Genomic DNA, 14,516 nt, shown 5'->3' on the forward strand with positions numbered 1-14,516 from the left:
ATTATGTAACCTGATCGTGATCAGAGGGCCGCACTAGTGCTGCCTCTCTCCTGTGTGTGTGTGTGTGTGTGTGTGTGTGTGTGTGTGTGTGTGTGTGTGTGTGTGTGTGTGTGTGTGTGTGTGTGTGTGTGTGTGTGTGTGTGTGTGTGTGTGTGTGTGTGTGTGTGTGTGTGTGTGTGTGTGTGTGTGTGTGTGTGTGTGTGTGTGTGTGTGTGTGTGTGTGTGTGTGTGTGTGTGTGTGTGTGTGTGTGTGTGTGTGTGTGTGTGTAAGACTGATAGAGACATGAGCACTCTCCAAGTGCACTCTCTCTAAGCACACTCCAGTCCTGCGTTACTGGAAGCGGCCAGCAGTTCCTCTGTCTGTCCTGTCTGTTGTCCATGAGGCCCATCAGATGTCTGTCCTGTCTGTTGTCCATGAGGCCCATCAGATGTCTGTCCTGTCTGTTGTCCATGAGGCCCATCAGATGTCTGTCCTGTCTGTTGTCCAGGAGGCCCATCATCTGTCTGTCCTGTCTGTTGTCCAGGAGGCCCATCAGCTGTCTGTCCTGTCTGTGTTGTTCAAGAGGCCCATCAGCTGTCATATAAGACCTTCAAACCTGAAACCAAAGGGCCCCCACGTAGAGGACAGCTGGTCTTGAGTGGGGATAGCTTGTGTCTGAGGGATATTGTGGACTGTGCTTCTTGTACTCCTTGAGTAACCAGAGAGTGTAAAAATGGTCAAAATGATTGTGTATATTTTAACAATTGGTAGTCGTTGTTGTTCCAAAGTGCTATGGGGAAATGCACGTCAGTGGAGTAGACCTCTCCACAGTATAAGCAGATCTGTAAAATGCACGTCAGTAGAGTAGAGCTCTCCACAGTATGAGGAGATCTGTAAAATGCACGTCAGTAGAGTAAAGCTCTCCTATGGCAGATCTGTAAAATGCACGTCAGAGTAGACCTCTCCACAGTATGAGCAGATCTGTAAAATGCATGTCAGTAGAGTAGACCTCTCCACAGTATGAGCAGATCTGTAAAATGCATGTCAGTAGAGTAGACCTCTCCACAGTATGAGCAGATCTGTAAAATGCACGTCAGTAGAGTAGACCTCTCAACAGTATGAGCAGATCTGTAAAATGCACGTCAGTAGAGTAGACCTCTCCACAGCATGAGCAGATCTGTAACCGTATTGATCATTGGATCAATTCATCACACAATGCACAAAAGAGCTCATCCTCACTCACTCCAGATATAATCCCAGGCTTTCAGACTCTGAGGCAGTGCGTTTGGCATGTCTATCTAATAGCAGTGCGTTTGGCATGTCTATCTAATGGCAGTGCGTTTGGCATGTCTATTTAATGGCAGTGCGTTTGGCATGTCTATCTAATGGCATGAGAAATCAAATCAGTCCATCCTAGTGTCATGTACTGGCCATCTAACTCAGTGGCCCTGTAGGACCAACATTCTTATGAGAAGCCATCATGGAAATGCAATAACTGAATATGTACTCCCTCTAAGAACCAATGTGAGGTTATCTATGGGCCTACAAATTAATAGTGTAAAGAGGTGGCCCAGGAAGATGTTTTTTAAAAAGATTTATTGATTGTATAACTCCTCATGAGCTGAAGTCAGTTCAGCGGTAAGTGCTTTAATATCTCATCTGAATCTGTCTCTCTGTCCCGTGGCAGGAGTCCAATCAGACTTGGGATAGCGGGACGGTACAGATCGCCAACATGCCGGTCGCCTCGTCAAGCTCGGACTCGGGTAAGTGACCTTACCTCTCTTTTGTCTATCTAGCCATCTCAGCAGAGTCACAAGGAAGGACTACATACATGGGATCAGTAAATAGCAAGAGGATCAGTATCTTATCTCTCTCTCTCTTTCTCTCTCTCTCTCTCTTTCTCTCGCTCTCTCTCTCTCTCTCACACACACACACACACACACACACACACACACACACACACACACACACACACACACACACACACACACACACACTCACACACAGTCTGATTTCACTTATCTCTCTCTCTCTCCATATCCCCCTGACAAATAGCCATTCTCATCGCTCTCTCCCTCTCACACACACACAAACACACACACACACACACAAACACACACACACACACACACACACACACACACACACACACACACACACACACACACACACAGTCTGGGTCTTGTGTCATATACGTCATATGCAGCCGTGCAGGTAAAGAGTTAGTGGCCATTCAGGGGTCATTCCACTCTGTGGAAAAGAGCCATTCGTTCTGCTGTATGAACCTTTACTGGTCCAATTTAAAATGTAACCACACGTTTCAGAGTGGCCTTAGAAGAAAGAAAACGAGTGAGAGAGAGAGAGAAGAGAGAGAAAGAGTGAGAGAGAGAAGAGAGAAAGTGAGAGAGAGAGAAGAGAGAGAAAGAGTGAGAGAGAGATAAGAGAGTGAGAGAGAAAGAGAATAGAGTGGGAAAGAGTGAGAGAGAGAAGAGAGTGAGAGAGAGAGAGAATAGAGTGAAGGGGAAAGGCAGCCAGGCGTAGATAAGACTGACAGCAGAGGGGGATACAAAGAGACAGAGGAAGAGGGAGAGGGAGAGGATAAAAGAAAAGAGGAGAGAGAAAAAGAGCAAGAGAGGAGAGGTAAAGAGATAGACAGGAACGACAGGCCAGACGAGACACAGAAGAGAGAGAGAGAGAGAGAGAGAGAGAGAGCGCAAGGGACGAGAGTTTATATTATTACACTGCTCCACAGCAATTTTATTTTTGCTGTATTGGATGTGCATTGTTTTGTTGTGTTGGATGTGCATTGTTTTGTTGTGTTGGATGTATATTGTTTTGTTGTGTTGATGTTAAGGGTGTCACGATTTCGATTTTATTTCGAAATCGATCGAAATTACATCTCAATCTCGAACTTCGAACTTAAAAGTAGAATCGACGATGCAGCCACACCCCCAATGTCACGTCCAGCATGTATGACAAGATGCACAAACACACATGCACGTGCTGAACTGCAGCGTCAACACTCCTCTAATTTTAAGCTGCAGCCAGTTAAAATATAGGCCTACACATCAACCTACGGAAATCAAAGCCCCTCTTGCTACTTTGAAATCACCGGTTTGGAAGTATTCGTTCATTCACGTCAATTAAAACTAACTTAGCCTACTCAACTTAGCAAGTGAAAAGATGGTCTAATTACAGTCCAAAGTTACTTTAAGGCTTAAAATGCACATTTATAAGTACATATTCCATGAACACTAACCTTGGGTCTCTTCGGAGTGTGCTGAAACAATGAAATTAACATTCTGTGTTGTTTCATTTTACCATGTTCACATCTCTGTTTTAGCCTAATGTTAGTTCTGTTTACATTACAACCTCGTGGTTGGAACGTTTTCAAAGCGGTTTCAAAATAAAAGCCCCCCGAAAAAGAAAAGGCCAAAAAGAGTAAATAACATATAAGGAATGCATTAATAGTAATATTTTAAAAAGATCGAAAATCGAATCGAATCGTGACTTTAAAATCGAAAATTACATCGAATCGAGGATTTGGAGAATCGTGACACCCCTAGTTGATGTGCATTGTTTTGTTGTGTTGATGTGCATTGTTTTGTTGTGTTGATGTGCATTGTTTAATTGTGTTGATGTGCATTGTGTCGATGTGACTGACATCGTGTTGTCAGTCGTGTTGCACAGTCATGCCAATAAAGCCTGTTTGTTGTTAGAGAAAAAGGAGGAATGGAAAGCTTGAGCTAGAGAGAGAGAAAGAGAGGAGAAAGCTCATGCTAGAGAGAGAGAAATCTCATCTCACACATCTCAGATTACAGGTCACTCTGGGGGGGCGACGCTGGCCAATCATGGGCTAACCGTGTGGGAGGGTTCTAGAGGGTTCCGGACAGTTCCAGAGGGTTCCGTCTCTGGTGTGGCATAACGAGCGGCCTAATGGTGGTCTCTGATTTAGGTGCGGGTGTCACGAGCAGGGACAGCTCACCTCCCTCACTGCTGCGCAACGCACAACACCAGCCCATTACCCAGGGTGCACCTGGGGGGTCACCACCATCCCCATCACTCATCACCTCACACACCACTAATCTCAACCTCAGACGCTCCACTTACTGCACGCACACACCGCAGGATATGTCCAACTGAGACACACACACACACACACACACACACACCGCATGATATGTCCACCTGAGAGACACACACACACATACTCACCGTATCATATGTCGACCTTGGCACACACCATATGATATAACCTGAATTCCAAAAAAGTTGGGACGCTTTGTGAAACGTGAATAAAAAAAGAATGCTATGATTTACAAATCATGTCAACCTTGAAAATAGTTCAACGACAACATATCAACTGTTGTAGGAGAGAAACTTGACTATTTCATGGAATATATAAGCACATGTTTAATTTGATGCCAGCAACAAGTTGGGACTGGGGCAACCTGTGTGGGCAAATGATGAAACAATATAAGAATAATGTTCCCATGGTTTCCATGGTTTCCATTCAATGTATGGACGCAAAGATACCCAACATTCAACACTGATACAAATGAAACCATGGGAACAATCCCCTCCCCACGCCCCATGGAATTGCGAAGGATTTGAGGATTTCATCATCTACAGTACATAATACAATTCAAATATTCAGAGAATCCAGAGAAACCTTTAAAACAAGGGACAGGGCTGAAAATAAATATTGGATGGCCGTGGTCTTTTGGGCCTCAGATGACACTGCATTAAAACCAGACCTGTTTCTGTAAAGAAAATCATTGTCTATTTATTCAGCATTTATTATGATGATGATATACGTTCTAGTAATGAACATGTCAGGAATCATATGATTCATTTTGAAAGAAGGGAAGTTATTCACATTTTGAAATAATAGTGCCTTTATGAACGTCCATTATAATGGACACTAGGACCAAAATACTATGATGGAGATAGTGGAGAGAATTCTGTATAGGATGGATGGGGCAGATTTGGAGCGATTTGTAAGATGTTTTTTTTAGCATAAATAGATAGGAAATCACAACCAAAAATAAATTGGAGGACACTTTTTTTTTGGGGGGGGGGGTTCTCAGGTGGATGAGGTACACTAAAATGGCGGCTACCTGTGTCGGTTACTTACGGATACACACCATTTGATATATGGGGTACACTAAAATGGAGGCTGCCTGCGTTGGTCTACGTATTATCATGCGCTTTATTATATTTGTGGTTCACTAAAGCAGTGATTGTTTGTCCACTTAGGGGCATAAACCATGTGATATGTGGGTACATTAAGGCACTGACCATCTGTCTACTTATAGTCATGCACCTTATGATGTGACTACTTATAGTCATGCACCTTATGATGTGTCTACTTATAGTCATGCACCTTATGATGTGTGGGACACCGTAGCATGGCCACTGTCATCAGGATGTTGTAACCATGACACCGTAGCATGGCCACTGTCATCAGGATGTTGTAACCAAGACATCCATCTCAGAAATGTGTTCATCTCCAGAGAATACTTACGGGAGTCATTTGGATAAAATCTCTGGATTTCTGGAATTTCTTCCATTCATTTGGACATACAAATATTACGGAGCCCTCCGGGTGACATGGGGAAAAAAAACATGGGTTAAAAAAATAAAAATAAAAAAATAATGGGGAAAAAAAACATGAAGAAGAAAAAAAAAAACGATGCACTTTTGCGAGATCTCATTGCGGGATCTCGCAAAGCTTTGCGAGATCTCGCAAAAACTTTTGCGAGATCCCGCAAAACTTTTGCGAGATCTCGCAAAACTTTTTTTCTACTTTTGGAACTTGCTGGGCTTCCTACTTGACCCTAATAGGCCCACAAACCACTACCGCCAGATGGCAATCGTATCATGATACTATGATTGCTCTATTACTGTGTGTTGTGGGTTTTCTGGACACATTACACTGGCCTATGACACGGGAGGGAGAGGGAGACACCTGCGTGCAGACACACACACACAGCAGGCTACAATAAATTGCCTAACAGACAGCAGTCTAATTTCGAGGTATCACTAATACCTATTAAACTAGATGTACCGCAGAGCGGTACAAAATATGACCGCCGCCCAGTCCAGCACATTTTTTCCACAAAAAGAAATCACGCTGAAAGGCCTATATGATTCTAACTGTCTCACTAAATTGCATAATCCACACTCAATTCTCACTGGTATCTGCTAGACAACAAGTACCAAAACATGATTAGTTCATAGATTTCACATGTAAAATTAATTTTATACAACCCCACCTCCATCTTGCCTGTTCATAATTATGAGAAATTCTTGATTGTTTGTGTTATGTTTATGTTATGTGTGTGGGTGTGTGGGTGTGTGTGTGTGTGTGTGTGTGTGCGTGCTTGTGTGTGTGCCTGCGTATGTGCCTGTGCATGGAAGCGTACATATGTCTACTGTGTGAGTATGTGTCATACGCAGTGCCGGCCCAAGCCTTTTGGGGGCCCTAAGCAGAATTTGATTTGGGTGCCCCCTCCCACAACGCAGTCACCTGTGCTTGGCGATAATTGACAACTTCACACTATAATGTCATATTATAAATTAATACAGTGAGGTTATGTATTAATACAGCGACTGATTATGAACTACTGTCCCCCTGGACACAGATGCATAAGGACCCTCTCCCCCTACCCTCTTTGTGCAAATGTGGGTACAAACGGGTGTGTGTGTGTGTGTGTGTGTGTGGGGGGGGGGGGGTTAGATGTGATTTCCTGTATTCTGGTGCATTTTTGGGATGGTCAGCTGGAGAAGGGCAGTACCTAAATTTGTTCAGATTCATAGCCTTTTGCTTTTTGACTTATTGGTAGTGAATTCACACAACTACTTGGGGTTCAGGGTCCCTTGACCTCTTGGGCTCGGTAGGCTCATTCAGTAATCCATCCTTGCTCACATGCCAAAAATGTTTTGGGGCTCCAATCTAGACTTCTGGCCCCATGTGCTTGGTAAACCAATGTATTAATATAGTTGTTATTTACACCAACCCTGTCACCTTTTAATCTTAGAGGGTACTAAAATCACAGATTTATTTGAAACATTCATATTCATATTCTAAGGGTGGTTTACTGAAGTTGAATTGACAAATAACAAAATACAACAGCATTTGTATTTGTTGTAAACAAGTACATCAGTTTAATGACTTGTTTTTCAACAGATTTGCTGAACAAATCCGCAAATGTGCATTAAATGAGCAATTTTCAACTACAAAATAAAAACAAAATAGACAAACATTAATAATCAAAAATAAAATGTCCCAAAAAATAGATAATTATTCCTACTTCGTTCCTGGTTTTTAGGCATCTGCAACTCTGCAGTGGACGAACCTGCAATGATTAAATAAATACATAAATAAATAAAAAAAAAACGATGTTAAATGTGTCGTGTCATATTAACAGGCTATGTAACCATTTGCCATCAAGAAAACCTCACCTTCTGGTAGGTAGAGTTAGGTAGAGGTAGAGATGTGCTCCAAAGGACTTCAACAGTGTCTCTGAAAAAAAAAAAAATATTGCATAAGTGCATAGTTGATCGAGCAGAATGAGTTTATTTTGCTATCATTACTTACACTCAAATAACAAGCAATTCCACATGTAACAATTCATATTCTATTGGCAAATGAGGCATAATCAAAAGAGTATACTTAATTGCAGTATGGTGAACGCTTAACATGGTGATCTACTGCAGCCTAAATATTAGGGTAGCATCGCTACATCACTTGCCACTATCTTAATCAAATGTAAATTTATTTTCATCACAGAAGTCTCCCCACCCAACATGGTATATTTTCTCAAACACTACCATCTCTCTCCAAAGATCTTAGAGCAGAGCGCACGTACTGTTCCATCTTTGCCTATGAAGCTGGAACGTTACCGATGCCCAGAGTCGCGCTAGTCAGTGGGTTGGGTTGGGACTGGGAGCCTGGGCTTAGTCTGTTGTTGCTATCAGACTTACCACTATGTCACATATTATAGAGCAGTAATAAACTATCAACACTTTCAGGTGCGAAATCAGAAACAATCCCTCTGTGGTAAATTTGCCTTCAGCTACGCTTTCATGTAGCTACTGTAGTGCTAATGTCCACTTCAGTCAGCTAGCTAACTTTAATTTACGACATAATAAGCCCACCTAGAGCTAGGGTACATGCTTGATTGAACATCCAAAACAATCCCAATATCCTTGACATCTGAAATACATCTAGATAAATATATATTAATAGGAGACATTTCTCTGTTGATGGCGGAGATTTAGCTCTGGTGATGGCTTATATTAGATCATGACAGCTAGCTAGCTACCTCAAGCACAAAACATACTGTAAATAATCATGCAAAACATACCTGTATCTTGCTCGTTTTTCTCCTCCTCTGTCATTTTCTTCGTTCTGTTTTCGGCACCAGAGGGATACGTCCTTTTTTGTGACTTGTCTGAACATTACCGTCTCTTCCGATTGTTGAACTTGATGCAGTGTCTGCACGAATTTTATATGCACCCGAGGTGTCTACTTTATGCGCGTGACTCAAAGGCTGGCAGACACAGTAGCAGTAGGCAGGCATATTGATCATGAAATCATAATTTTCTTGATTTGAATGATAATTGTTTCATTTATTCATTCATTGATGTCACTTGTTTACGTTATTTATTATGTAATAATAAAAAAAAGAAACTCGATTGGGGGCCCCCTGGTGGCCAGGAGGCCCCAAGCAGCCGCTTAGTTCGCTTATGCCTCGGGCCGGCCCTGGTCATACGTATGATTACTGTGAATGTGTGTGTGTGTGTGTATCTGTTTGTGCACATGTGTGCACATGAACTGGGTTAACATGACCCCTGGAGGCAAATATACGGAAAAAATGGTCATCCTAGGTCCTACAGTTCTCAAGATATTCACAGAGAACTGTGTCTGGCCTACCCTCTTTTCGGGGGGTCCAGTCCAGCGGGGGGGCTTCAGATCAAAACGAAAAATGACAGTTCCATGCTATCCATGTGGGGGTACATGCCCACCAAGTTTTGTGTACCCCGGTCTTTCAGTGTCCCGGGAATCCTTGTTGGTGTACGTCACTAAATGTACACATAAATTGTTTTATTGTAAGGCCCCCCATGAACGAAAGTACACAAAACTTGGCATGCATTCGGAGGGTGTCATAATGATCCTACACTTTCAATTTCGTGCAGTTTTGACCATGTCAGCCAGAGATATTGTGATGAAAACACCTAATTTTTTGCTTTTTAATTTTTAACTAGGTGGCGCTATACATGAAATAAGTGGTAATGGGATGGGTTGACATGGCCCCTTGAGATCAACATACAAAAAAAAGGTGGACCTCCTAGGCCCTACGGTTCTCGAGATATTCACAGAAAACTGTCTCCGGCCACCTACAGGCCAGTTGGTGTATAGTAACATAAATTCATTTATTGTGTGGCCCCCCATGAACGGAATTCCACGAAACTTGGCGTGCATTCAGAGGGTGTCATAATGATCCTACACTTCCAATTTCATGCAGTTTTGACTATGTTAGGTCACAGATACCTGCGATTACAACACCTCATTTTTACTTTTTTGTGTTTAACTAGGTGGCGCTATACATGAAATGAGTGGTTATGGAATGGGTTGACATGGCCCCTTGAGATCAACATACAAAAAAAAATGGTCCTCCTAAACCTTACGGTTCTCGAGATATTCACAGAAAACTGTGTCTGCCCTACCCTCCTTTCGGGGGGTGCAGTCCAGCGGGGGGGCTACAGATCAAAACGAAAAACGATGGTTCCATGCTATCCATATGGGGTTACATGCCCACCAAGTTTCGTCTACCCCGGTCTTTCAGTGTCCCGGGAATCATTGACGGAAATTTGGACATGCGAAAAAGAAAAAAAAAAAAAAAAAAAAAAAAAAAATCTGACTAAACCTATATGACCGCCGCTTCGCTGCGCGGCGGTCATAATAAATGTAAAGGACACAGAACTGTAAGCTCAAATTCAAAAACGTTTGAAGTCTACCCAAACATATGCAAAGGGAATATATATAAATTGTGTTGCATATGCTTAATTAATGTCAATTTAAAGATTATGATTAGCAGTTTCTATGCATTTTTCCATTGATAGTTACAGGAAGCCACGTTGTTGTTTAAACTATTGTTGCTTCTAGCCAACGTTACCTCCAGTTTCACTTGCTGCAGGGACACACACATTGCATGAGCGATCATAAGCATTCTATCTCCGATGTAGAACTCAAATGTGTCTTGACGCCGCCATTTGTAAGATCAGATCAAATAAGACGTTCTAAATGGAACGCGATGTAATTAAGCTGTTCCTTTCCAAGCGTCTTGGAGACGTACTGTATGTGTGCTGACTGGGCTATGTCTATATAGTTGATGACACCAAATGAATAAGTATGCTGCAAATGAGCAGACGTGTGAAGCACCGGGCATAACTTAATTTCGCAGCTACGTGGAGCAGTAGTAGGTTAATTGTTGAGGAGGCCCATAGTTTGAGAAAAGCTGCAGATCATAGGCAGAGAAAGCATAATGCTCTGAGAACAGTAGCCAAAGGTTTTCCTGCAGAAACCGGTGCCTTGGTGCACGCACCCCGCTTTCACTTTGACTCCCTGCATTGTGACAAAAACTGTCAGTCAGACAGTGAATTTTGGTTTACTAAATTAGCATAATGCGGTAACAATTATCATTTCAATTCTATCTGAAATCTGCTCACTGCAGACGTTACAATGCAGACCCAAGCAGCAGCATAGCCTTGAAAGATGTACACTTTGAATTTGATCAGAGCGGCTCTGGTTCTTCACCTAACTTGATGTGATTGGCTGGATGACCGTTCAATCAAATCAACAGATTTATTTGTGTCTCTGTGTGTGCATTATAGATACGGTTCCAACTCTTTACGGGAGCGTTTATTTCCATATTTTACTTTCAATTTAATCTGACAAAAAGTGTGGGGGATAGAATCGTGTTCCAGCAAAACTGTGTACGTTATAACACCCACATCCCCCACGCTTGCTACGCGCCTGGGTGTGTGCGTGTCTGCACGCAGGTGTCTCCCTCTCCCTCCCGTGTCATAGGCCTATGTAATGTGTCCAGAAAACCCACAAAACGCAACAGTGATAGAGCAATCATAGTATCATGATATGTTTGCCATCTGGCGGTAGTGGTTTGTGGGCCTATTGGGGTCAAGTAGGAAGCCCAGCAAGTTCCAAAAGTAGAAAAAAAGTTTTGCGAGATCTCGCAAAAGTGCATCGTTTTTTTTTCTTCTTCATGTTTTTTTTTCCCCATTACGTTTTTTTTTTTTTTTTTTAACCCATGTCACCCGGAGGGCTCCGTAAAATATAGCCCGTATATAGCCTAAAAAAATGTAATACATATTAATTTATTTGTTTTTGTATTGATGTCTGTGTGTCGAGCGCTTTGGGTTCCACTTTGTGCATATACTGTAAATTGCGCTAATTGCGCTATATAAATAAACTTACTGAAAATCTTATTAACTATCGTTTTATAGTCTAGTTTATTCATAATTTTCTTCATCTTTAAATGGTATCGTAAACACTGTGGCTTGTTAGTAATTAGATTACCAACAATGGTAGGCTGCTTGTCTGGCAATGTGAGACACAACCACTGCAAGATAGAACTTTGTTTTCTCTAGCCTTCAATGTGTGATACTCTCTCCAAATTTGGATATGTGTGTGTGTGCGTGCGTGTGTGTGTGTGTGTGTGTGCGTGTGCGTGTGTGACTGTGTGTGGTCTTTAAGACTCCAGTCTAAGAGAGGTGAGTTGAGTGGTCTGGTGATGAGTTGATCTTCTCCCACTGTGGGAACAGACTCCGCTTCTCTCTCTAAACGTGACGCTCCACACTGTTGAGCAACGTGACATGACGTGACGTGTGGTGAGTGTGTTGTTGTGTGCACCACTGCCACACTGTTAAGCAACGTGATGTGACGTGTGGTGAGTGTGCCGTTGTGTGCACCATAGCCACACTGTTGAGCGACGTGACATGACGTGACGTGTGGTGAGTGTGTTGTTGTGTGCACCACTGCCACACTGTTGAGCAATGTGACGTGACATGACGTGACGTGTGGTGAGTGTGTTGTTGTGTGCACCACTGCCACACTGTTGAGCAACGTGACATGACGTGACGTGTGGTGAGTGTGTTGTTGTGTGCACCACTGCCACACTGTTAAGCAACGTGACATGACGTGACATGACGTGACATGACGTGACGTGTGGTGAGTGTGCCGTTGTGTGCACCACAGCCACACTGTTGAGCGACGTGACATGACGTGACGTGTGGTGAGTGTGTTGTTGTGTGCACCACTGCCACACTGTTGAGCAATGTGACGTGACATGACGTGACGTGTGGTGAGTGTGTTGTTGTGTGCACCACTGCCACACTGTTGAGCAACGTGACATGACGTGACGTGTGGTGAGAGTGTTGTTGTGTGCACCACTGCCACACTGTTGAGCAATGTCACATGACGTGACGTGACGTGACGTGTGGTGAGTGTGCCGTTGTGTGCACCACTGCCACACTGTTGAGCAACGTGACATGACGTGACGTGTGGTGAGAGTGTTGTTGTGTGCACCACTGCCACACTGTTGAGCAATGTGACGTGACATGACGTGACATGACTTGACGTGTGGTGAGTGTGCTGTTGTGTGCACCATTGCCACACTGTTGAGCAACGTGACGTGACATGACGTGACATGTGGTGAGTGTGTTGTTGTGTGCACCACTGCCACTGTTGAGCAACGTGACATGACGTGACGTGTGGTGAGTGTGCCGTTGTGTGTATTCAGTCCTCTCATGCCACGCTCCTTGTTTGGGGTTTATTTCTGTCATATGTCAGTACTTAAAAAGCCAGTGGTGTGTTTCTGACAAGCGCTGTGAGTGTGTGTGTGTGTGTGTGTGTGTATCTATGTGGCTGTGTGTGTGTGTGTGTGTGTGTGTGTGTGTGTGTGTGTCTATGTGTGTGTGTGTGTGTGTGTGTGTGTGTGTGTGTGTGTGTGTGTGTGTGTGTGTGTCGTGCAGTCTGTTGTTGATGGTGTGCAAAGGGTGTGAAGTGTGTCAGTGATGCAGTGTGCCCTTTATCGCCTCAAAAAAGAGACCTGTCATCACAGCTGCCTGCAAGCGTGTAATCGCATTCTCTCAGCACACACACACACACACACACACACAGTCCTGATGTGAGACCACGAATCTCTCTCTCTCTCTCTATATATATGTGTGTGTGTGTGTGACTCAGGAGTGAGTGTGAAGTTTGTGCATAAAATTAAATGTGTCACTGGGAGTGTTTATTTTTGTGGAAGCTGCTCAAATTTGTGTCAACTAAAGCATCACATGGTAGGAGAAGGGGGCAGGGGTGATTTTACTGGAAGATAAGGGATGAAAACATTTTAATTAGTTAAATTCATTCATATGAGGAAATCATTTGTCATGGAAGAGAAGTGTAACTATCAGTACTTGTCTCTGTTTAGCTGTGTGAAGATAAGGGGGCTAGGCTAGGCTAGGCTAACTGTTCTTTTGAGTGGCATCTGATCTGTTTAGCTGTGTGAAGATAAGGGGCTAGGCTAGGCTAACTGTTCTTTTGAGTGGCATCTGATCTGTTTAGCTGTGTGAGGACGAGGAGCTAGGCTAGGCTAACTGTTTTTTGAGTGGCATCTGATCTGTTTAGCCAGACATCCCAACCTGCCAAAAGTCATTTCAGGGAGGTATCACGAAGCCCCCCCCCCCCCCCCCCCTTTTAGCCTACTTAAATACAGATTAATATGTTCAATAATGTCTAGTCAGTACAACATATAAAGGAAGGCCTATAGATAGAAATTGTGAAAATAAAATATGTAGATAGTTTGGTCTTTTCATGTAGCCTTGGCAACTATCTAGTAGGCTATAGGCCTGAATAATATGCACATGAATTGACACTTGTTAAACTCACCTCAACATGTTTTTTGCAATCATTTAACCCACCACGGGTAATGCTAAAGTCACTGTTACAAACAGTGCAGTGTGCAAGACTAGGCCTATCATTATGTTTTACTCTTATGAGACAAGGGTAGCCTACACTTTGAAATGGGTCTTACATTTTCCTTTTTTTGAGGCACTGACTCTGCCATGACGCTCCTGTTTCTATACACTGAACTGATTAATTAAGTTCGGGAGAAAAGAGATAAAAGCCCGCCTACACTGAAAATTGATTGGTTAATTTAGCGAAACAGGCCAATCAGGATGCTCTCTGTCTTGGATGCACTCAGACACACACGCACCACCCCTCTCTCTCTCCCGTCGTGTGCGCGCTACACTCAGATGCACACGCGGTCTCGCATGCGCGCTCTTGATCACTCACTATAGATTCCGGGAGATTTTATCTAATTTGCGGGCGTCAGTATGTGGGAGACTCCCGGAACTTCCGGGAGACTTGGGATGTCTGTGTTTAGCTGTATAAAGATAAGGGCTCCGCTAGGCTAGGCTAACTGTTCTTTTGAGTGGCATCTGATCTGTCGGCACCCTG

General features: G+C 43.3%; 1 protein-coding gene across 2 annotated transcripts in view; it reads left to right on the forward strand.

Moving 5' to 3' along the window:
- The window catches only part of mpp2b (MAGUK p55 scaffold protein 2b), a 92,942-nt gene that overhangs the window by 10,482 nt on the left and 67,944 nt on the right, over window positions 1-14,516 (forward strand). For both annotated transcript variants that reach the window (XM_076266607.1, XM_076266608.1), the window contains exon 2: window positions 1,668-1,743. In XM_076266607.1, coding sequence (XP_076122722.1) covers window positions 1,713-1,743 — 31 coding nt within the window. In that variant the 5' untranslated portion in view covers window positions 1,668-1,712. The remainder of the gene's footprint in view (window positions 1-1,667; window positions 1,744-14,516) is intronic.

Source organism: Alosa pseudoharengus, unplaced genomic scaffold (genome assembly GCF_046254945.1).
Source record: "Alosa pseudoharengus isolate Yale_2024_CS ecotype anadromous, Long Island Sound unplaced genomic scaffold, YU_APseudo_1.1 YU_APseudo_1.1_scf_4, whole genome shotgun sequence".
Taxonomy (NCBI): domain Eukaryota; kingdom Metazoa; phylum Chordata; class Actinopteri; order Clupeiformes; family Clupeidae; genus Alosa; species Alosa pseudoharengus.